Genomic DNA, 21,997 nt, shown 5'->3' on the forward strand with positions numbered 1-21,997 from the left:
TGGCTAATTTTCTGTATTTTTAGTAGAGATGGGGTTTCACTATGTTGGCCAGGCTAATCTCGAACTCCTGACCTCAGTCGATCCACCCACCTCAGCCTCCCAAAGTGCTGGGATTACAAGTGTGAGCCACCGCACCTGGTGTTTCTTTCTTATAATGGCCATTTCATCTATCAGCTCCTGTATCATTTTATTGTAATCCTTAGATTCTTTGGATTGAGTTTCAACTTTCTGCTGTATGTTGATGATCTTTGTTCCTATACATATTCTGAATTCTATTTCTGTCATGTCAGCCTGGTTAAGAAACATTGCTGGGAAACAGTGTGGTCGTTTGGAGGTAAGAAGACACTCTGGCTTCTTGAGTTGCCAGAGTTCTTGTGCTGGCTCTTTCTAATCTTTGTGAGCTGATGTTCCTTCAGTCTTTGAAGTTGCTGTCCTTAGAATGCATTTTCTTTTGTCTTTCCTCCTCTTTGACATCCTTGGAGGTTTGATTCTGGTATAAGTTGGGTTCAGTCAACCTGCTTCATTTCTGGAAGATTTTAGGGGTCCAAGGCTCAGCTTAGGCCTTCTGGACTGCATGCTCTAACTCTAGGGTCTGGTATCAGGTCCCCAGCTTTGTTATCTGGCCCCTCAAGGTTAGGAATCTACTGTATTGGAAGAGCCAAGGTGCCCCCAGATCACTGGTCACAACACTCCAATGGGTCATGCCAGCCAAAGCAATTCATTAGGTGGTGACAGCAGGATCCGTGCTTGTTTACACATGCCAGGAGCAGCAGCAGTACAGCAGGGTGCATGCTCATCAGCTGTGGTGGGGCACTAATGAGGGCAGGGATGTGGACATTTGCAGTGGTGGCAGTGCAGCATGTTGCAGGGGGTAGCCCACCAATGTCCCTGTGCATGTTCAAGCATGGGGGCAGAGTGCTGGCAGGTGCAAGACTGGTAACCTCTGTGCACATACTCACACAAGCAGCAGTGGCTGCACAAGGTGGGAGGCAGGTCTGCTGGCATCCATGTGTAGTTTCATGCCAGCAGCAGTGTTAGCACAGTGGTGGGGCACTGGCAGGCACAAGGTTAGCAGTCTCTGTACCCATGAACACTCCAATGGCAATGGCAGTGCAGGACAGAGTGTGGAGCCACTGGTCTCCTTGCATACCTTTGCATTGGTTATGGGGTGGGGAGTGTGATGCACTCACAGTGGCAGCAGTTGGCACGGTAGGGTGCGTGTGCACATGTGCACTGGTGGGGAAGGAGGGGTAAGGTCTGAATACATGCAACCACACTAGCAAAGCAATGTAGGGGGTGGTCATGGGTGAGTGCACACTGGCAAATGGCATGGGGGAGGCTGTGATGGGTAGAGTACATGGGTGGGCTGGTGCTCATTAGTTGGGGGTGCTCTGCTGGAGCTGTCCAATGGTCAGGCATGGTCTGCCAGTATAGGAGCTATGATGCAGGCCCCTGGGAGGCACCTCAGCTGGGCATCCAAGGCTGTACTGCAAACAGGCATGGTCAGGCTGGAGTCCTGGGAGAGTCCACAAGACAGGGGGGTGCTCAGGTGAAACTGGCCCTGTCTTATGGGCAAGATTACCCTGTATTGTTCAGGTCTGATAGTTCCGCTAAGACTAATGTCTCCTAAAGGAGCAAGGCAGGCCTTGGGGGATAGGCGTCCCTGACTGTGCTCCACTATAGACGCTCCCACACCAAACCCTCCAGGCTCCACACTAGCTGGGAGTACCACCCCTACCATCTCTCTAAGCAGCTCTCTCTGCCAGCTCAAGTGACTTTAGGGGTCCTGGAATCCCCTGCTGTCTGAATTCCAGATGCCTACGGCAAGAGAAGGTCACTTCTCACCTGCTTAGCTCACTCTTTCCCCAAGAGTCACTGGGTGCCAGGAAGGAGTCCCAGTGTGTGGTATCCCTGTGCAGGGTTTCCAGCTTCCTCCCCCTTTAGCCCAGCATCTGTATCTTCCCTTTGCCCACCCTCAATACCTTCCCTCTAAAGATACGCTTGGAGTGCACCGGTCTTTCCGATCTTCTAGTCCCTCGGTGGCAGGTGTTTCTCCTGGCTGAATTTAGTCAGCCATCTTGTCTCCTATATCCAACTTTTCTGTTTCTAAATATTAATAAGAGTTAATATGGATACACAGGATACACATAATTCCTCATGGAGTTTACAATCTTGTAAATTTTCTACACAGATTAATTATAATAATGCAGTGTTAAAATTGAGGTATATAAAGGCACTTTCTAAGTAATCCCATACTATAAAAATTAAATTCTAGAAAATAACAAATTGAGCATATGATTCCATGGAGATAAATCCCTAATGGTAAATCAAGCATTTTTGCCAAATAAGGAATTAATGTAGCAGCACCATTAGACACCAACAGTGCTGGAATATTCTTCCTAAATTCATTCAACAAACATTTACTGAGTCCCACCATGCGACAAGCACTCTGTTATCCTTTTTCTTATTCATTTTGGTTGTCAGAGGAATTTCTCCCAAGCCTAGGGATCGCCTGAATCCATACTTCCAGCTTTAATATATTTGCTCATTGACTCTTCAATTCCAAAACTCCATTCCAGAGGCAGAGACATTCTGCTTTAAAAAATCCACTGAAAATTATTTGAGAAATTATTATACAAGCTTCTATTTTGCCCTCTCAACCTCCTGCTTCATTTAAATAGGGAGAGCATTGTTTTTCCTTGAAGAAATTTGCCAGCCGAGGCAAACTATAACGTCAAAAATCCTTACAAGTACATACGTGGTGCTGAAGTTCAATGTTACCGTTGTTAATTTCATTGCCTATCTTCAAAAGCCATTGTTGAATCATGTTAAATATATATGCTTGGAGTACCCTGAAGGAAAAATCAAGTAAAATAAAAGTGACTGGCTGATTTAAAGGATAAATGTAACTATCAGCTATGAGAAAGAGTTTTATTTGGCTGGGTATTGTAAACTTAGATGTTGACAACTGCTTGAGAACTGAGGACAGGGGAATCAAAGCCCTGAATTATCTGGTATGATAGTTTACTCACTGACAAAGCTTTCCTAACCCCCATGTAGGTAGCAAGATGCACTTTGGACAAAGCAGATCTTACGTTCAATATTAGCTCTCTACTGTAAAAACTTACACCCTTTACATTTACTTCCAGGCCAGTACTATGTGAGAAGAATGAATTTTAAAATCCTCTCAATGAATGACTTCCAGCATGATAGTGTGAGGAGCAAGGCTGCCCTTCCCACCACCCCCTACCCCAGTGAAACTGGTAACAATTATTTTTTTAAATACACCACTTAAAGCCTCTAAAAATGGTGCTATGGAGAAGTTCCAAAAACATCTATTCAAGAAAATCTATGAAGATTCAGTAAGAAAGGCAATAATCTATGGTATTTGAACCATGACTGCTCCTTCCTCTCCTTAGCTCAGTGAGGCAGCAACTCCATTTCAGAATGCTGTAGCCAAGAACACAGAGCTCCCTAACCCTTTAGCTCCCAATCAGATGGCTTTCTTCCCAGAAGGAACAGGACATCATGGATTTTTATACTGCTTCCAGCTATCTGGTGTTGAGTCCAGGTACTGGGTAAATGCAGGTAACAAGTAGGGGTTGTCTTTTTCCACCCAGCCCCTATTTATATAATAAATACTCTACGCTATGCATAGCATGCTGAGAATCATGGGTCCCTGATTGTCTGGGCTTGTAAGGCAGTGGTTCTACTCCATGAGAGGCAATCCAAGAAGACCTCAGGCTGCTACTTTCCCCTCTAAGGAGGGCTCAGGTCTGACAGTGTGAGTGTCACTCAGAGAGAAGCTTTCCACTGTCCCTACCCCAGCTCTAGAGCCCTAGCTCAGAGATTTTGCCTGGAGGTAGAAGGCGGCAAAAAAAAAAAAAAAAAAAAAAATTAAAAAGCTCCTAATCTTGTCCCAAATAAACTAACTTCATTTGCAACATAGCCTGAAGACATTCAAATCCAAGGGTGCTTTAAAGAACTGTGGAGGTTTGGTGAAATGCAATTCAGTGGAGATTCAAGATAGAGGTTAAACTGTAGGCTAACTAGTTTGCAGGAAACAACCAGGGACTAAGACAACTGGGAGAAGGCCACTTGAGTTCAGAACAAGATCAAACACTGATCTCAGGAATTATTCTTTCCAAGGAGCCAAAATTACATGAAAGTAGTTTTAGAGCAATATATGCCCCAGAGAATTATTGAAAACAATAGACCATTTATGCAGCCAATAGACACATGAAAAAATGCTCATCATCAATGGCCATCAGAGAAATGCAAATCAAAACCACAATGAGATACCATCTCACACCAGTTAGAATGGCAATCATTAAAAAGTCAGGAAACAACAGGTGCTGGAGAGGATGTGGGGAAATAGGAACACTTTTACACTGTTGGTGGGACTGTAAACTAGTTCAACCATTGTCGAAGTCAGTGTGGCAAATCCTCAGGGATCCAGAACTAGAAATACCCTTTGACCCAGCCATCCCATTACTGGGTATATACCCAAAGGATTATAAATCATGCTGCTATAAAGACACATACACAGGTATGTTTATTGCAGCACTATTCACAATAGCAAAGACTTGGAACCAACCTAAATGTCCATCAATGACAGACTAGATTAAGAAAATGTGGCACATATACACCATGGAATACTATGCAGCCATAAAAAAGGATGAGTTCATGTCCTTTGTAGGGACATGGATGAAGCTGGAAACCATCGTTCTCAGCAAATTATTGCAAGGACAAAAAACCAAACATTGCATGTTCTCACTCATAGGTGGGAATTGAACAATGACAACACTTGGACACAGGAAGGGGGGCATCACACACCAGGGCCTCTTGTGGGGTGGGGAAAGTGGGGAGAGACAGCATTAGGAGATATACCTAATGTAAATGATGAGTTAATGGGTGCAGCACACCAACATGGCACATGTATACATATGTAACAAACCTGCACATTGTGCACATGTACCCTAGAACTTAAAGTATAATAAAAAATAAAAAATAAAAAAGTAAAAATGAATACATTTTATTTTAAATAAAAATAAATAAATAAAAGCAAAAACAAACAAAAAAAGAAAACAATAGACCAATCAACCAGAAATTAGTGAAGTTTCACAGCTTGGTGTGGTCAAAGAAAAAGAAGCAAGCCTTGACAAAACACCACTGTCACTGCAGGGTGACAGTGGGCATACCCAAAAACTGCACCTTCTTGAGAGCAAGATCAGAGACTTAATACAAGGAAGAGGGGGGTAGCAACAAAAGTTGCTACAGTTTATTATCTAATATGTCCAGTATCCAAAAACCAAAAACAACAACAACAAAAAGAAACCTTACAAGGCATGATAAGAAAGAAGAAAGTGTAACATATACACCAGGCAGGCAACAGAAACTGCCTGTGAGAGTGAGAGTGACCAGAACTCCGGTTATTTTATTTTATTTTTTTTTGAGACGGAGTCTCGCTCTGTTGCCCAGGCTGGAGTGCAGTGGCACGATCTCGGCTCACTGCAAGCTCCGCCTCCTGGGTTCACGCCATTCTCCTGCCTCAGCCTCTCTGAGTAGCTGGGACTACAGGTGCCCGCCACCATGCCTGGCTAATTTTTTTTGTATTGTTAGTAGAGACGGGGTTTCACCATGGTCTTGATCTCCTGACCTCGTGATCTGCCTGCCTCAGCCTCCCAAAGTGCTGGGATTACAAGCATGAGCCACCATGCCCGGCTGAGAACTCTGGTTTTTCAAAAACTTCAAAGTAGCTAATAAGGTTTGGCTATGTCCCCACCCAAATCTCATCTTGAATTATAGCTCCCATAATTCCCTCATGCTGTGGGAGGGACCCAGTGGGAGATAACTGAATCATGGGGGTGGACTCCCCCATACTGTTCTTGTGGTAGTGAATAAGTCTCATGAGATCTGATGATTTTATAAGGGGAACCCCTTTCACTTGGCTCTCATTCTCTTCTCTTGTCTGCTGCCATGTGAGATGTGCCTTTCACCTTCCACCAGGATTGTGAGGCCTCCCCAGCCATGTGGAACTGTGAGTCAATTAAACCTATTTCCTTTGTAAATTACCCAGTCTCAGGTATGTCTTTATCAGCAGCATGAGAATGGACTAACACAGTAAATCGGTACCTGGAGTGGGGTGCTACTGTAAATATACCCAAAAATGTGGAAGCGACCTTGGAACTGGGTAACAGGCAGAGGTTGGAACAGTTTGAAGGGCTCGGAAGAAGACAGGAAAATGTGGAACAATTTAGAACTTCCTAGGCACTTGTTGAATGGCTTTGACCAAAATGCTGATAATGATATGGACAATGGAATCCAGGCTGAGGTGGTTTTAGATGGAGATAAGGAACTTCTTGGGAACTGGAGCAAAGAAGACTCTTGTTATGTTTAAGCAGAGACTGGCAGCATTTTGCCCCTGTCTTAGAGATTTGTGGAACTCTGAGCTTGAGAGAGATTATTTAGAATAACTGGTGGAAGAAATTTCTTTCTTTCTTTCTTTTTCCTTTATTTATTTATTTATTTTTTGAGATGGAGTCTCGCTCTGTTGCCCAGACTAGAGTGCAGTGGTGCAATCTCGGCTCACTGCAAGCACTGCCTCCCAGATTCATGCCATTCTCCTGCCTCAGCCTCCCAAGTAGCTGGGACTACAGGCACCCACCACCATGCCCAGCTAATTTTTTGTATTTTTAGTGGAGACAGTGTTTCACCATGTTAGAGAGGATGGTCTTGATCTCCTGACCTCGTGATCCGCCCACCTCAGCCTCCCAAAGTGCTGGGATTACAGGCATGAGCCACCACACCCAGCCTTTTTCCTTTTTTTTTTTTTTTTTTTTTTGATACAGAGTTTCTCTTGTTGCCCAGGCTGGAGTGCAATGGTGCAATCTCAGCTCACCACAACCTCCACCTCCTGAGTTCAAGAGATTCTCCTGCCTCAGCCTCCCAAGTAGCTGGGATTACAGGCATGCACCACCATGCCCAGCTAATTTTTTATTTTTAGTAGAGACAGGGCTTCTCCATGTTGGTCAGGCTGGCCTCGAACTCCTGACTTCAAGTGATCCACCTGCCTTGGCCTCCCAAAGTGCTGGGATTACAGGCATGAGCCACTGCACCCGGCCAGTGGAAGAAATTTCTAAGAAACATAGCATTCAAGGGGTGACTTGGGTGCTGTTTAAGGTATTCAGTTTTATTTATTTTATTATTATTTTTTTGAGACAGATTCTCTCTCTGTCTCACCCAGGCTGCAGTGCAGTGGTGTGATCTCGGCTCACTGCAGCCTCTACCTCCCAGGTTCAAGCCTCCTGAGTAGCTGGGACTACAGGCATGTGCCACCACATCCAGCTAATTTTGCATTTTTAGTAGAGATTGAGTGTCACCATGTTGGCCAGAGCTGGTCTCGAGCTCCTGACCTCAAGTGATCCACCTGCCTCAGCCTCCCAACATGCTGGGATTACAGGCATGAGCCACCGTACCCGGCTAGGTATTCAGTTTTAAAAGGGAAACAGAGCATAAAAGTTCAGAAAATTTGCAGCCTGACAATGCAATAGAGACAAATATCCCATTTTTTAAGAGAAATTGAAGACAGCTGCAGAAATCTGCATAAGTAATGAGAAGCCGAATGTTAATCCCCGAGACAATGGGGAAAATGCCTCCAGGTCATGTCAGAGACGTTTGGGGCAGCCTCTCCTATCACAGGCCTGAAGGCTTAGGAGGCAAAAATGGCTTCATGGGCCAGGCCCAGGGTCCCTCTGCTGTGCCCTGCATCCCAGCTGCTCCAGCCATGACTAAAAGGGTCCAAGATACAGCTGGGGCCATGGCTTCAGAAGGTGCAAGCCCCAAGCCATGGCAGCATCCACATGGTATTGAGCCTGCAGGTGCACAGAAGCCAAGAATCAAGGTTTGGGAACCTTCGCCTAGATTTCAAGGATGTATGGAAATGACTGGATGTCCAGGCAGAAGTTTGCTGCAGGAGTGGGGTGCTAATGGAGAACCTCTGCTAGGGCAGTGCAGAAGGGAAATGTGAGGTGGGCACCCCCACACAGAGTCCCCACTGGTGTGCTGCCTAGTGAAGCTGTGAGAAAACGGCCACTGTCCTCCAGACCCCAGAATGGTAGATCCACCAACAGCATGCACCGTGTGCCTGGAAAAGCCATAGATACTCAACCCCAGCCCATGAAAGCAGCCAGGAGGGAGCCTGTGCCCCACAAAGCCACAGAGGCAGAACTGCCCAAGACCATGAGAACTCACCTCTTGAATCAGCATGACCCAGATGTGAGACATGGAGTCAAAGGAGATTGTTATGAAGCTGTAAGATTTGCCTGCCCTGCTGGATTTTGAATTTGCATGGAGCCAGTGGCCCCTTTGTTTTGGTCAATTTCTCCCACTTGGAATGCCTGTACTTACCCAATGTCTGTACCCCCTTTGTATCTAGGAAGTAACTAACTTGCTTTTGATTTTACAGGCTTATAGGTGGAAGAAATTTGCCTTGTCTTGGATGAGACTTTGGACTGTGGACTTTTGAGTTAATGCTGAAATGAATTAAGACTTTTGGGGACTGTTTGGAAGGCATGATTGGTTTTGAAATGTGAGGACATAAGATTTGGGAGGGGCCGGGGCAAAATGATATGGTTTGGCTCTGTCCCCACTCAAATCTTATCTTAAATTGTAGCTCCCATAATTCCCTCATGTTGTGGCAGGAACCCAGTGGGAGATAATTGAATCATGGGGGTGGTTTCCCCCACACTGTTCTCATGGTAGTGAATAAGTCTCATGAGATCTGATGGTTTTATAAGGGGAAATACCTTTCACTTGGCTCTCATTCTCTTCTCTTGTCTGCTGCCATATGAGACATGCCTCTCACCTTCCACCACGATTTCTTGTGAGGCCTCCCCAGCCACATGGAACTGTGACACCATTAAAACTCTTTCTTTTGTAAATTGCCCAGTCTTGGGTATGTCTTTATAAGCAGTGTGAAAATGAACTAACACATGTTAGTTCATGTTCACAGAACTAAGAAATCCATGATTAGATAAGCAAAGGAAGGTATTATAACAATGTTGCAGCAAATAAGAGAATAGAAATTAAAAATATAAATTTGAAAAAAGAAATACATGAAAATTTTAGAGTGAAAAAGAACAATAACTGAAAAAAATTTTTATATCATTACTAGGGCTCAACAGTAAATTTGAACTGGCAGAAGACAGAAGAATTTAACTTGAAGATAAATACATGGAAGTATTTCAAGCCAAAAAATAGAGGAAAAAGAATGAAGCGATATGAAAACAGCCTTGAAGAAATATGGGACACCCTTACACATAAAGGGAGTATTGGAAGTAGAGAAAAGAAAAAGGTACACAAAAATATTCAAAGAAACAGGAGCTGAAACTCTCCAAATTTACTGAAAAACAATAACACATTCAAGAAGCTTAACAATCTCCATGTAAGATAAACACAAAGAGGTCCACAAACTTATATATGACAGTTAAAATGCTAGAAGTCAAAATAAGGAGAAAATCTTGAAAGTGGCAAGAGAAAAACAACACATCACTTACAAGGGAGTCCCAATAAGATTAACAGCTGACTTCTCAAAATAAACAATAGAGGCCAAAAAGCAGTGGGATACCATATTCACAGTGCCTAAAGAAGAAAAATGTCAACCAAGATTGCTATATCCAACAAACACGTGTTCCAAAAATGAAGGTGGAATAAAGACTGCCCCAGATTTAAAAAAACTGAAGAATTTGTTGCTAGTAGACTTTCCTTACAATAAATCCTAGAGGAAATTTTTCAGGCTGAAAGCAATGACCACAGATGGTAATTAGAATCTACACAAAAAACAAGGCATTATAAAGAAAATTCTGCAATTTTAAAAGACAATATGAATGCATATTTTCTATTTCTTAACTGATTAAAGAAGAAACTGTATAAAATAACATATGATATATTGTTGGACCTATAACATAAAAATGTAATATATGTGCAATATATATGCCAAAACAGCACATGAGAGGTGGATGGGAGCAAACTCTAATGGGTGATAGAAATGATGACAGATGGTAAATTTATAATTATAACAATGTATTTTTGTGTTTGTAATATTGTATTAGAACAATTCTACAATGCTATAAAGAAATACCCAAGACTGGGTAATTTTAAACAAAAGAGGTTTAATCGACTCACAGTTCCACATGGCTGGGGAAGCCTCAAGCAGTTTATAATCATGGCAGAAGGGGAAGGAAAAGCAAGTACCTCTTCACAAGGCAGCAGGAAAAAGAGAAGCACAAGTAGGGGAAATGCCAAATGCTTATAAAACCATCATATTGCATAAGAACTCACTATCATGAGAAGAGCAGGGTGAAACAGCCCCCATGATCCAACCACCTCCTTCCCTTGACATGTGAGAATTACAGGTCCCTCCCTCAACACATGAGGATTACAATTCAAGATGAGATTTGGGTAGGGAAAAAGAGCCAAAGCATATTATTCTGTCCCTGGTCCTTTCCAAATCTCATATAATTTCACATTTCAAAACCAATTATGCCTTCCCAACAGTCCCCCAAAGTCTAAACTCATTTCAGCATTTACTCAAAAGTCCACAGTGCAACATCTCATCTGAGCAAGGCAAGTCCCTTCTGCCTATGAGCCTGTAAAATAAAAAAAAACTGTTAGTTCCTTCCAAGATACAATGCAGGTAGAGGCATTGGATAAATGTTCTCATTTCAAATGGGAGAAATTGACTAAAACAAAGGGGCTAGAGGCCCCATGCAAGTCTGAAATCCAGCAGGCCAGTCATTAAATCTTAAAGCTTCTAAATAATCTCTTTTGATTCCACGTCTCACATCCAGGTCATGCTAATGCAAGAGGTGCATTCCCAGAGGCCTGGGCAGCTCCAATCCTGTGGATTTGCAGGGTGCAGCTCCCACCTGACTGCTTTCATGGGCTGGTGTTGAGTGTCTGTGGCTTTTCCAAGTGCACAGTGCAAGGTGTTGATGCATCTACCATTCCGAGGTCTGGAGGAAAGTGGCCCTCTTCTCACAGCTCCACTAGGCAGTGCTCCAGTGGGGACTCTGTGTGGGGGCTCCAACCCTACACTTCCCTTTCATACTGCCCTAGCAGAGGTTCTCCATGAGGGCTACACCTCTGCAGCAGACCTCTGCCCGGACATCCAAGCATTTCCATACACCCTCTGAAATCTAGGTGGAGGTTCCCAAACCTCAATTCTTGACTTCTGTGCACCTGCAGGCCCAAGACCACCTTCTGAAGCAATGGCCCAAGCTGTACCTTGGCCCTTTTTAGCTACAGCTGGAGCTGAAGTGGCTAGGACACAGGACGCCATGTCCCGAGGCTTCACAGAGCAGTGGGGGCCCTGGGCCTGACCCAAGAAACCATTTTTACCTCCTAGGCCTCCAGGCCTGTGATAAGAGGGGTTGTTCTGAGGATCGCTACATGCCCTGGAGATATTTTCCCCATTGACTTGGCTATGAACATTCAGTTTCTCATTACTTATGCAAATTTCTGCAGCTGTCTTTATTTCCTCCCCAGAAAACGGGTTTTTCTTTTTTACCTCATGGTCAGGCTGCAAATTTTCCAAACTTTTATGCTCTGCTTCCTCTTGAATGCTTTGCCACTTGGAAATTTCTTCCACCAGATACCCTAAATCATCTCTCTCCAGTTCAAAGTTCCTCAGATTTCTAGGGCAGGGGCAAAATGCCACCAGTCTCTTTACTAAAGCATAGCAAGAGTGTCTTTTACTCCGGTTCCCAGTAAGTTCCTCATCTCCATCTGAGACTACCTCAGCCTGGACTTCATTGTCCACATCACTATCAGCATTTTGGTTAAAACCATTCAACAAGTCTCTAGGAAGTTCCAAACCTTCCCACATCTTTCTGTCTTCCTCTGAGCCCTCCAAACTATTCCAACCTCTGCCCATTATACAGTTCCAATGTGGCTTACACATTTTCAGGCTAACTTTATAGCAGTACCCCAATTCCAGTACCAATTTCCTGTATTACTCCATTCTCACACCGCTATAAAGAAACTACCCAAGACTAGGTAACTTTTTTTTTTTTTTTTGAGGTGGAGTCTTGCTCTATCACCCAGGCTAGAGTGTGATCTCAGCTCATTGCAACAACTACCTTCCAGATTCAAGCAATTCTCCCACCTCAGCCTCCCAAGTAGCTGGGATTACAGGCACCTGCCACCATGCCCGGCTGATTTTTGTATTTTTAGTAGAGATGGGGGTTTCACCATGTTGGCCAGGGTGGTGTCAAACTCCTGACCTCAGGTGATCTGCCCACCTCGGCCTCCCAAAATGCTAGGATTACAGGTGTGAGCCACTGCACCCAGCCAAGACTAGGTAACTTATAAACAAAAGAGGTTTAATTGATTCACAGCTCCACATGGCTGAGGAGGCCTCAGGAAACCTACAAAACTCACAATCATGGCAGAAGGGGAAAAAAAGCAAGTTCCTTCTTCACAAGGCAGCAGGAAAGATAGAGGTGCAGGCAGGGGAAATGCCAGATGCTTATAAAACCATCAGATCTCATGAGAACAGCGTGGGGGTAACTGCTCTCATGATCTAATCACCTTCCTCCATTGACATGTGGGGATTACAATTCAAGATGAGGTTTGGGTAGGGACACAGAGCCAAATCATATCAAATATTAAGAAATGTAATGTGTATAAAATTATACCACAAAAGGTGGGAAAAGGAATCGAACTAGATAGAAGTAACATATCTATATGTCACTGGAATTAAGCCAGTAGAAATCTGAAGCTAATTCTTTTTTTTTTTTTTGAGACGGAGTTTTGCTGCTGTTGCTCAGGCTGGAGTGCAATGGCATGATGTCGGCTCACTGCAAACTCTACCTCTTGGATTCAAGCAATTCTCCTGCCTCAGCCTCCCAAGTAGCTGGGATTACAGGCACCTGCCACCACACCTGGCTAATTTTTGTATTTTTAGTAGAGACAGGGTTTCACCATGTTGGCCAGGCTAGTCTTGAACTCCTGACCTCAGGTGATTCACCCCCTCACCTTGGCCTCCCAAAGTGCTGGGATTACAGGCATGATCTGAAGCTGATTCTGTTAAATTAAGAGGTTTATGGTAAACTCTAGAGAAGCCATTTAAAAAACTTTTTAAAGGTAGTGAAAAATCAGTACAGAAATGAATTCTACATTAGAAAGTATTGATTCGATACAAAAAAAAAAAGAAAAGAAAAACAGAGAAACAAAAAAGTCATGAAACAAAACAAGCAGTAAGATGGCAGAGGTAAATCCAACCACATCAATAATATCATTAAAGGTAAATGGATTTAACAATCCAATTAAAAGGCAGAGATTGTCAGACTGGATTAAAAACATGAATCAACTATATGCTCTCTATAGAAGACACACTTGAGATTCAAAGATACAAATACATTAAAAGCAAAAGGTATATAACAGTATAAAAGGAAAAGATATATAACAGTAACCACAATAAAGCTGGTGTGGCTGTACTGATAGAAAATAAAACAGATTTTAAAATAAAAAAACTTACTAAAAATAAGGAAGGATATTTTATAATTATAAAAGGATCACTCCATCAGGAAGATATAACAATTATAAACATGTGTGCACCTAACAACAAAGTACCAAAAATACATGAAGCAAACACCAAGAGAAAGGAAGGGAAAAACAGACAATTTAAGAGTAACAGTTGGAGACTTCAACATCCCACTATCAATAATGGTTAGAACCACTACACAGATGATAAATAAGGAAACAGAAGATTTTAGCAATACTATAAGCCAACTAGACCAGACATCTCTAGAACACTTTCTCCAATAACAATGAAATATATATTCTTCTCAAGTGTACATGGAAAATTCTCCAGGATAGACAAGATGCTAGGCCGTAAAACAAACCTCAATAGTTTTAATGCTAGAATAATATAAAATATATACTCACACCACAATGGAATGAAATTACAAATCTGTAACTGGAAAAAAATGAGAAACTCACAAATATGTGGACATTAAATAACATACTCTAAATAACAAATAGGTCAATGAATAAATCACAAGAGAAATCATAAAAATACTTTGAGATTAATGAAAATGAAGACACAGTCCGGGCACAGTGGCTCACACCTGTAATCCCAACACTTTAGGAGGTCGAGGTGGGTGGAACACAAGGTGAGGAATTCGAGACTAGCCTGGCCAACATGGTGAAACCCTGTCTCTACTAAAAATACAAAAAAATTAGCCAGGCATGGTGGCACATGCCTGTAATCCCAGCTACTCGGGAGGCTGAGGCAGGAGAATTGCTTGAATCTGGGAGGCAGAGGTTGCAGTGAGCCGAGGTCATGCCACTGCACTCCAGCCTGGGTGGCAGAGCGAGACTCTGTCTCAAAAATAAAAAGAAAATGAAGACACAACATATTGAGCAGTCCTTAGAGGGAAATTTATAGCTGTAAAACCTTTGTTAAGAAAGAAGAAAAATCTCAAATCAATAACCTAACAGCTCAACTTAAGACTATGGAAAAGGTAAAGTAAACTAAATGTAAAGAAAGTGAAAGGAAGGAAATAATAATGACTACACTAGAAATTAATACAATAGAGAATAGAAAAACACTAAAGGAAATCAATGAAATCAAAAGATGGTTATTTGAAAAGATCAACAATATTAACAAACATTTAGCTACATTGACCAGGAGAAACAGAGAAGGCTCAAATTATTAGAATTGCAAACGAGAGACGGGATGCTAGCACTGATCTTTCGGAAATAAAAGGATTATAAGGGAATACAATGAACAATTTTGCCAACAAATTAGATAACTTGGATGAAATTGTCAAATTTCTAGAAAGACACACAAAAAACTTATTCAATAACAAACAGACAATATAAGTAGACTTTTAACAAGTGAAGAGATTGAATCAATTCTCAAAAACCTACCCACAGATGGCTGCACCACTGAATCCTCCCAAAGAGCCAAAGATGAATCAACACCAGTTCTTCACAGTATCTTTCAAAAGATAAAGATGGAGGGATACTTCTAACTCATTTCATGAAGCCAGTATTACATTGATATAACACCAGGCGAAGACATCACAGGAAAATAAAATAGACCAATGTCTCTTATGAATATCAATGCAAAGACTAGCAAACAGAATCCTGAACTAATCAAAAGTATTTTACACAATTACCAAGTGGGATTTATCCTATGCAAGCAAAGTTAATTTAATATCCAAAAAAACAATGAATGTAATACATCATATGAACATGAAAAAAATAATCACATGATCATCTCACTAGATGCAGAAAAAGCATTTGTCAAAATCCAACAACTTTTTTATGTAAAAGCATGTGACAAATTAGGAATAGAAGAAAACTTCTTAAATCCAATAAAAGGCATCTAGGAAAAACCCACAAATAACATTATACTTCATAGTGAAAGACTGGATGCATTTCCCGTAAGAATAGGAACAACATCTTCCATTCAACATTGTATTGAGGTTCTAGCCAAAGCAATTAGGCAAGAGAATGAAACAAAGGCATCTAGATTAAAAAGAAACTACTTCTATTTATAGGTATGATCTTTCATATAGAAAATACTAAGAAATCCTTTAAAAAATTATTGCACCTAATAAATGAATTCAGCAAGGTTTTGGGATGTAAGATCAGTATTTTAAAAATCAATTGTATTCCTATACACATGCAATAAACAATCTGAAATAAAGTTTTAAAAATCTTATTTGCAATAACATTTAAAAAGTACTTAGGAGTAAATATAACAAAAAGAAGTGTATAGCTTATACTCAGAAGAAATTAAAGAAGATCCAAATAATTGGAAAAACATCCCATGTTCACATAGAAGACTTAACATGTTTAAGATAGCAATATTCCCATTCTGATGTACAGATCCAACAAGTTCTTTTTCAGAATCCTAGTTAATGTCTTTGTAAAAATTGACAAGCTTATTCTAAAATTTATATGGAATTGCAAGGTACCCAGAAAAGCCAAAATAATCCTGTAAAAGAAGAATCAAGTAGAAAGACTCACATTTCCCATTCCTTTTCAAAACATTCTACAAAGCAAGAATAAGCAAGACAGTGTGTTACGGACACAAGGGTGGACATATAGATCAATGTGATAGAATTAATCATTCGGAAATAAATCCATGACTGATTTTCATCAAAACTGTCAATACCATTAAGTGGAGAAAGAATAGTCTTCAACAAATGGTGCTGGTACAACTAAATATCCACAGGCAAAAGAATGAAATTGGACCCTTACCACATACCACATACAAAAATTAACTAAAATGGATCAGAGACCTTAATGTAAGGAGCAAATGCTACAAAACTCTTACAAGAAAACATAGGGGTAAGTTTTCATGACCTTGGATTTAGCAAAGAATTCTTAGCTATGACACCAGCACAAGCAACAACAGCAGCACAGAAAAAATTTCCCTCAAAGAAAATATACAAATAGCCAATAAGCATGTGAAACAATTCTTCACATCATTTGTCATTAGGGAAATGTGAATCAAAACCACAATAAAATAACACTTCAGTCCCTCTATTATAGCTAGAATCAAAAGTCAGAAAATAAGTATTGGCAAGTATGTGGAGAAACCAGAACCCACATTCACTGCTGATGTGAATGTAAAATTGTGTAGGTTTTCCAAAAACACCTTGGAAAACAGTCTGGCAGTTCCTCAAATTATTAAAAATAGAATTGCCATATGATCCAGCAATTCAACTCCTTAGGTGACATATACCCAAGAGAAATGAAAACAAATGTTTGTCCACAAAAAGCATGCACATGAATGTTTATTGAAACATTACTCATTAAGGCCAAAAGATGGAAACAATCCAAGTGTCTATCAATGGACAAATGAATAAATAAAATGTGGTATATCCATATATAGAATATGATTCAGTCATAAAAATGAAATACTGAAATATGCCATAACATGGACGAACCCTGAAAAAATTATGCTAAGTCAAAGAAGTTAGACACAAAGACCACACAGTACAATGATTCCTTTCAAATAAAATGTCCACAACAGGCCAGGTGCGGTGGCTCACACCTGTAATCCAAGCACTTTGGAAGGCCGAGGTGGGCGGATCACCTGAGGTCAGGAGTTCGAGACCAGCCGGGCCAACATGGTGAAACCCCATCTCTACTAAAAATACAAAAATTAGCTGGGCATGGTGGCAGGCGCCTGTAGTCCCAGCTACTCAGGAGGCTGAGGTAAGAGAATCACTTGAACCCGGAAGGTGGAGGTTGCAGTGAGCCAAGATCTCACCACTGCACTCCAGCCTGGGAAATAAGAGCGAGACTTCGTCTCAAAAAAAAAAAAAAATTGTTCACACAATACAATCAACAAAGACAAAGTAGATTTGTGGTTGCTTAGGGCTGGGGGTAGGACGGTAGGAGAGGATGAAGGATTGCAAAATGATAGCTAAAGTGCCTAAGGCTTCTTTTTGAGGTGATGAAATATCCTAAAATTGACTGGTAATGGTTACCTGTATCCATAAATATACTGAACACCACAGAATTGTACACTTTGAAAAAGTGAATTATATGTGAATTGTATTGCAATAAGCCTTTAGGAAAATTCTCTCAAAACAAAAGAAAGCTATGGGAACTTACGAAACAGAATCCACATCTATGTGCTGTGGAACAATACCAGTAAGGTTTAACAATATATCCAACTGTGATTTCATTTCATTAATTTTTTCATCTATTTCCTGCCATTCTTCAAGAGGCATATCAGGAAACTCCAGGTTTTCCAACTTGAAAGAACAGAAGTCAAGAGAACTAATCAAACTTGGAAGAATTTTGGAGTAACCTAGAAAAGTAAGAAAAGCATTAACTTTTAGAAGTATTTGTAAGACTACTATTTTAATACCAAATTATAAAATCCTACTAAGCAAGGGCATATCTTTTAAAAATCTTTTATTATCCTACAGCTTGACTAGCAGAGAACCTTACAAAAAGCAGTTCCTAAATAAATGTATAATGAATAAGCACTGTGTAATTGGTGCTTTAATGACTAACAAACTATTTTTTCAATGACAGTTTATATCCTAAATTTCTTGTCTTTTCAGCTGAGAATCAAATGCATTTAACCCAGAAACTATCAACTATAGTTTTCTGTAAAAGACCTTAATTCACTACATCATTCTTTTAAGAGGACAATGATAATAATCAGGTTCTTCATGATTATGGGATAGTGAATAACAAATTAAAATAGATTATCTTAGTTCTTGAGTCATTTTTTAGGTTATTGATCAGGTTTTCATACAGTTTATAGCTTTTGGTCTGAATAAAACTTGAGTGTGGATCCTAATGTGGGTCCAGTGGACTGATTCACTATGAGATTATGGCAAAATACCCTCTTTTTCTTATTCATTTGCAAAAGACGAAATGAAAACATTCCCATCTCAAAGTTATATAAAGACAAGTAATTCAAAAGGAAACTTTTTCTTGTCCTTAATGAAAATATTTTCACTGCCTTCCTTCATCAGTGAATTTTGATCTTTTAGGAATATTCAAAATGATCTGCTAATTTTACCACTATTCATAATTTTGACTTCTTCTTTTATTTTAAACCATTTGCTACCTCATTTTTCTCTGCCCATTACACACAGTCATCCCTCAGTATCTACAGAGGATTGGTTTCAGGACCCCCATGGATACCAAAATTCATGGATTCTCAAGTCCCTTACAGAAAATGATGTGGTATTTGCATATAACCTATGCACATCCTCTTGTATACATTAAATCATCTCTAGATTACTTATATTACCTAATACAATGCAGATGCTATGTGATATTTATTATACTATACTGTGTTTTTATTTGTATTTTTTTTATTTTTTTAAGTATTTTTGATCCACGGTTGCTTGAATCTGATGATGCAGAACCCGCAGATCCAGAGGGCTGATATGGATAACTATTGCCATTTTATCAATAACTATATTATTGCTGCCATAGAAAATTTAATTGTGTTTTCCCATGTAGCTTTTATAGTGTAGTTTTATATTGAACAATTGTGCCAGTCAATGGTTCAGGGTTGCCTGAGACACTTTACTGAGAAGGATTCTTAAGAAACACATGATGCACTGAGCAAAAATGCTTTAATGGATTTTTACTATCTTTCATGGATTTTGGAGGATGGAACTTCAATACCCTTCATGGAAATTTGGGATATTAAGTCACTCTACTCAGGGTTGGGGTGGTGGGCAAAATTGAAGTCCAGAATTTGCTAAGGAGTAGAGGTCCTGGTAACACCAGGATACTATTGGGACCCCTAATTCTCTGAAGCACTACATCTTAAGAATAAAGGTGGAACAGAAATAGAACAGCCCTCAGAAAGCCCAAGGCCAGACTTCATTTCAGCTCAGTCCCTACTTGGATTAAGGTGATCCGTGCCTACACTAAATGACCTGCCAGAAAAGTAAATCCTTCTTTTGTAAAATCCTTCTTATGTAATATAGTATCATCCAGAGTTTCAGATTATCTCCAAAACTTTTCACACACAATGTCCAACATTCAATCAGAAATAGAAACATGAAAAGAATGGACTCAAAACCAAGACAAAATACAGAAAATAAAATAGAACTATAGGAGAACCAAATATTATCCAATCACCAGACATGGATTTTAAAATTAACTGTGACTACAACTTTCAAGTTATAAAATGACAAGATGGAAAATTTCAGCAGAGAACTAGAAACTCTAAAAGTTAATAAATTCTAGGACTGAAAAATATAATAACTAAAATTTAAAAATCAGTGGATGTTTAACAGAAAGTTAAACTAACACACTAAAAGAAAATCACTGCCAAATTAGAATCCTTAGAAAATAACCTTGAAGGCCCAGCACAGTGGCTCATGCCTGTAATCCCAGCACTTTGAGAGGTCAAGGTGGGAGGACTGCTTGAGCTTAGGAGTTCAAGACCAAGAGTAGCCTGAGCAACATAATTAGACCCCATCTCAAAAAAAAAAAAAAAAAAGACAGAAAAGAAAAGAGGAGGTTCCAAGATGGCCGAATAGGAACAGCTCCAATCTACAGCTCCCAGCATGAGCAATGCAGAAGACAGGTGATTTCTGCATTTCCAACTGAGGTACTGGGTTCATCTCACTGGGGCTTGTCTGACAGTGGGTGCAGCCCATGGAGTGTGAGCTGAAGCAGTGTGGGGCATCGCCTCACCCGGGAAGTGCAAGGGGTCAGGGAATTCCCTCTCCTAGCCAAGGGAAGCTGTGACAGACGGTACCTGGAAAATTGGGACACTCCCACCCTAATACTGCGCTTTTCCAATGGTCTTAGCAAACGGCACACCAGGAGATTATATGCTGCACCTGGCTCAGAGGGTCCCACGCCCACGGAGCCTCACTCACTGCTAGCACAGCAGTCTGAGATAAAACTGCAAGGTGGCAGCGAGGCTGGGGGAGGGGCGTCCACCATTGCTAGGGCTTGAGTAGGTAAACAAAGTAGCCAGGAAGGTCGAACTGGGTGGAGCCCACTGCAGCTCAAGGAGGCCCACCTGCCTCTGTAGACTCCACCTCTGGGGGCAGGGCATAGCTGAACAAAAGGCAGCAGAAACTTCTGCAGACTTAAACGTCCCTGGCTGAAAGCTTTGAAGAGAGTAGTGGTTCTCCCAGCACAGAGTTTGAGATCTGAGAACAGACAGACTGTCTCCTCAAGTGGGTCCCTGACCCCTGAGTAGCCTAACTGGGAGACACCCCCCAGTAGGGGCCAACTGACACCTCATATGGCCAGGTGCCCCTCTGAGACGAAACTTCCAGAGGAAGGATCAGGAAGAAACATTTGCCGTTCTGCAATATTTGCTGTTCTGCAGCCTCTGCTGGTGATACCCAGGCAAACAGGGTCTGGAGTGGACCTCCAGCAAACTCCAACAGACTTGCAGCTGAGGGTCCTGACTGTTAGAAGGAAAACTAACAAACAGAAAGGACATCCACACCAAAACCACATCTGTACGTCACCATCAACAAAGACCAAAGGTAGATAAAACCACAAAGATGGGGAGAAACCAGAGCAGAAAATCTGAAAATTCTAAAAATCAGAGCACCTCTTCTCCTCCAAAAGAACACAGCTCCTCGCCAGCAATGGAACAAAGCTGGATGGAGAATGACTTTGATGAGTTGAGAGAAGAAGGCTCCAGATGATCCGTAATAACAAACTTCTCTGAGCTAAAGGAGGATGTTCAAACCCATCGCAAAGAAGCTAAAAACCTTGAAAAAAGATTAGACGAATGGCTAACTAGAATAAACAGTCTACAGAATACCTTAAATGACCTGATGGAGCGAAAACCATGGTGCGAGAACTACGTGATGAATGCACAAGCTTCAGTAGCCGATTTGATCAAGTGGAAGAAAGAGTATCAGTGATTGAAGATCAAATCAATGAAATGAAGTGAGAAGAGAAGTTTAGAGAAAAAAGAGTAAAAAGAAACGAACAAAGCCTCCAAGAAATATGGGACTATGTGAAAAGACCAAATCTACGTCTATTGGTGTATCTGAAAGTGACAAGGAGAATGGAACCCCGTTGGAAAACACTCTTCAGGATATTATCCAGGCAAACTTCCCCAACCTAGCAAGGCAGGCCAACATTCAAATTCAGGAAATACAGAGAATGCCACAAAGATACTCCTCGAGAACAGCAACTCCAAGACACATAATTGTCAGATTCACCAAAGTTGAAATGAAGGAAAAAATGCTAAGGGCAGCCAGAGAGAAAGGTCAGGTTACTCACAAAGGGAAGTCCATCAGATTAAAAGCGGATCTCTCGGCAGAAATGCTACAAGCCAGAAGAGAGTGGAGGCCAATATTCAACATTCCTAAAGAAAAGAATTTTCAACCCAGAATTTCATAGCCAGTAAAACTAAGCTTCATAAGTGAAGGAGAAATAAAATCCTTTACAGACAAGCAAATGCTGAGAGATTTTATCACCACCAGGGCTGCCTTACCAGAGCTCCTGA

General features: G+C 41.0%; 1 protein-coding gene across 8 annotated transcripts in view; it reads right to left on the reverse strand.

Annotated features, from left to right (window-relative positions):
• Positions 1-21,997, reverse strand: part of AXDND1 (axonemal dynein light chain domain containing 1) — a 188,441-nt gene that overhangs the window by 57,982 nt on the left and 108,462 nt on the right. For 7 of the 8 annotated variants that reach the window (XM_058443024.1, XM_058443025.1, XM_058443023.1 and 4 more), the window contains 2 exons: positions 17,644-17,786; positions 2,759-2,852 (listed from right to left, as the gene is read on the reverse strand). In XM_058443024.1, the coding sequence (XP_058299007.1) occupies positions 2,759-2,852; positions 17,644-17,786 (237 nt within the window). Of the gene's footprint in view, positions 1-2,758; positions 2,853-17,643; positions 17,843-21,997 lie in introns of all 8 variants that reach the window. The other variant, XM_032160875.2, reaches the window with a different exon arrangement.

The sequence above is a fragment of the Hylobates moloch genome, unplaced genomic scaffold (assembly GCF_009828535.3).
Source record: "Hylobates moloch isolate HMO894 unplaced genomic scaffold, HMol_V3 SCAFFOLD_8, whole genome shotgun sequence".
NCBI classification, from domain to species: domain Eukaryota; kingdom Metazoa; phylum Chordata; class Mammalia; order Primates; family Hylobatidae; genus Hylobates; species Hylobates moloch.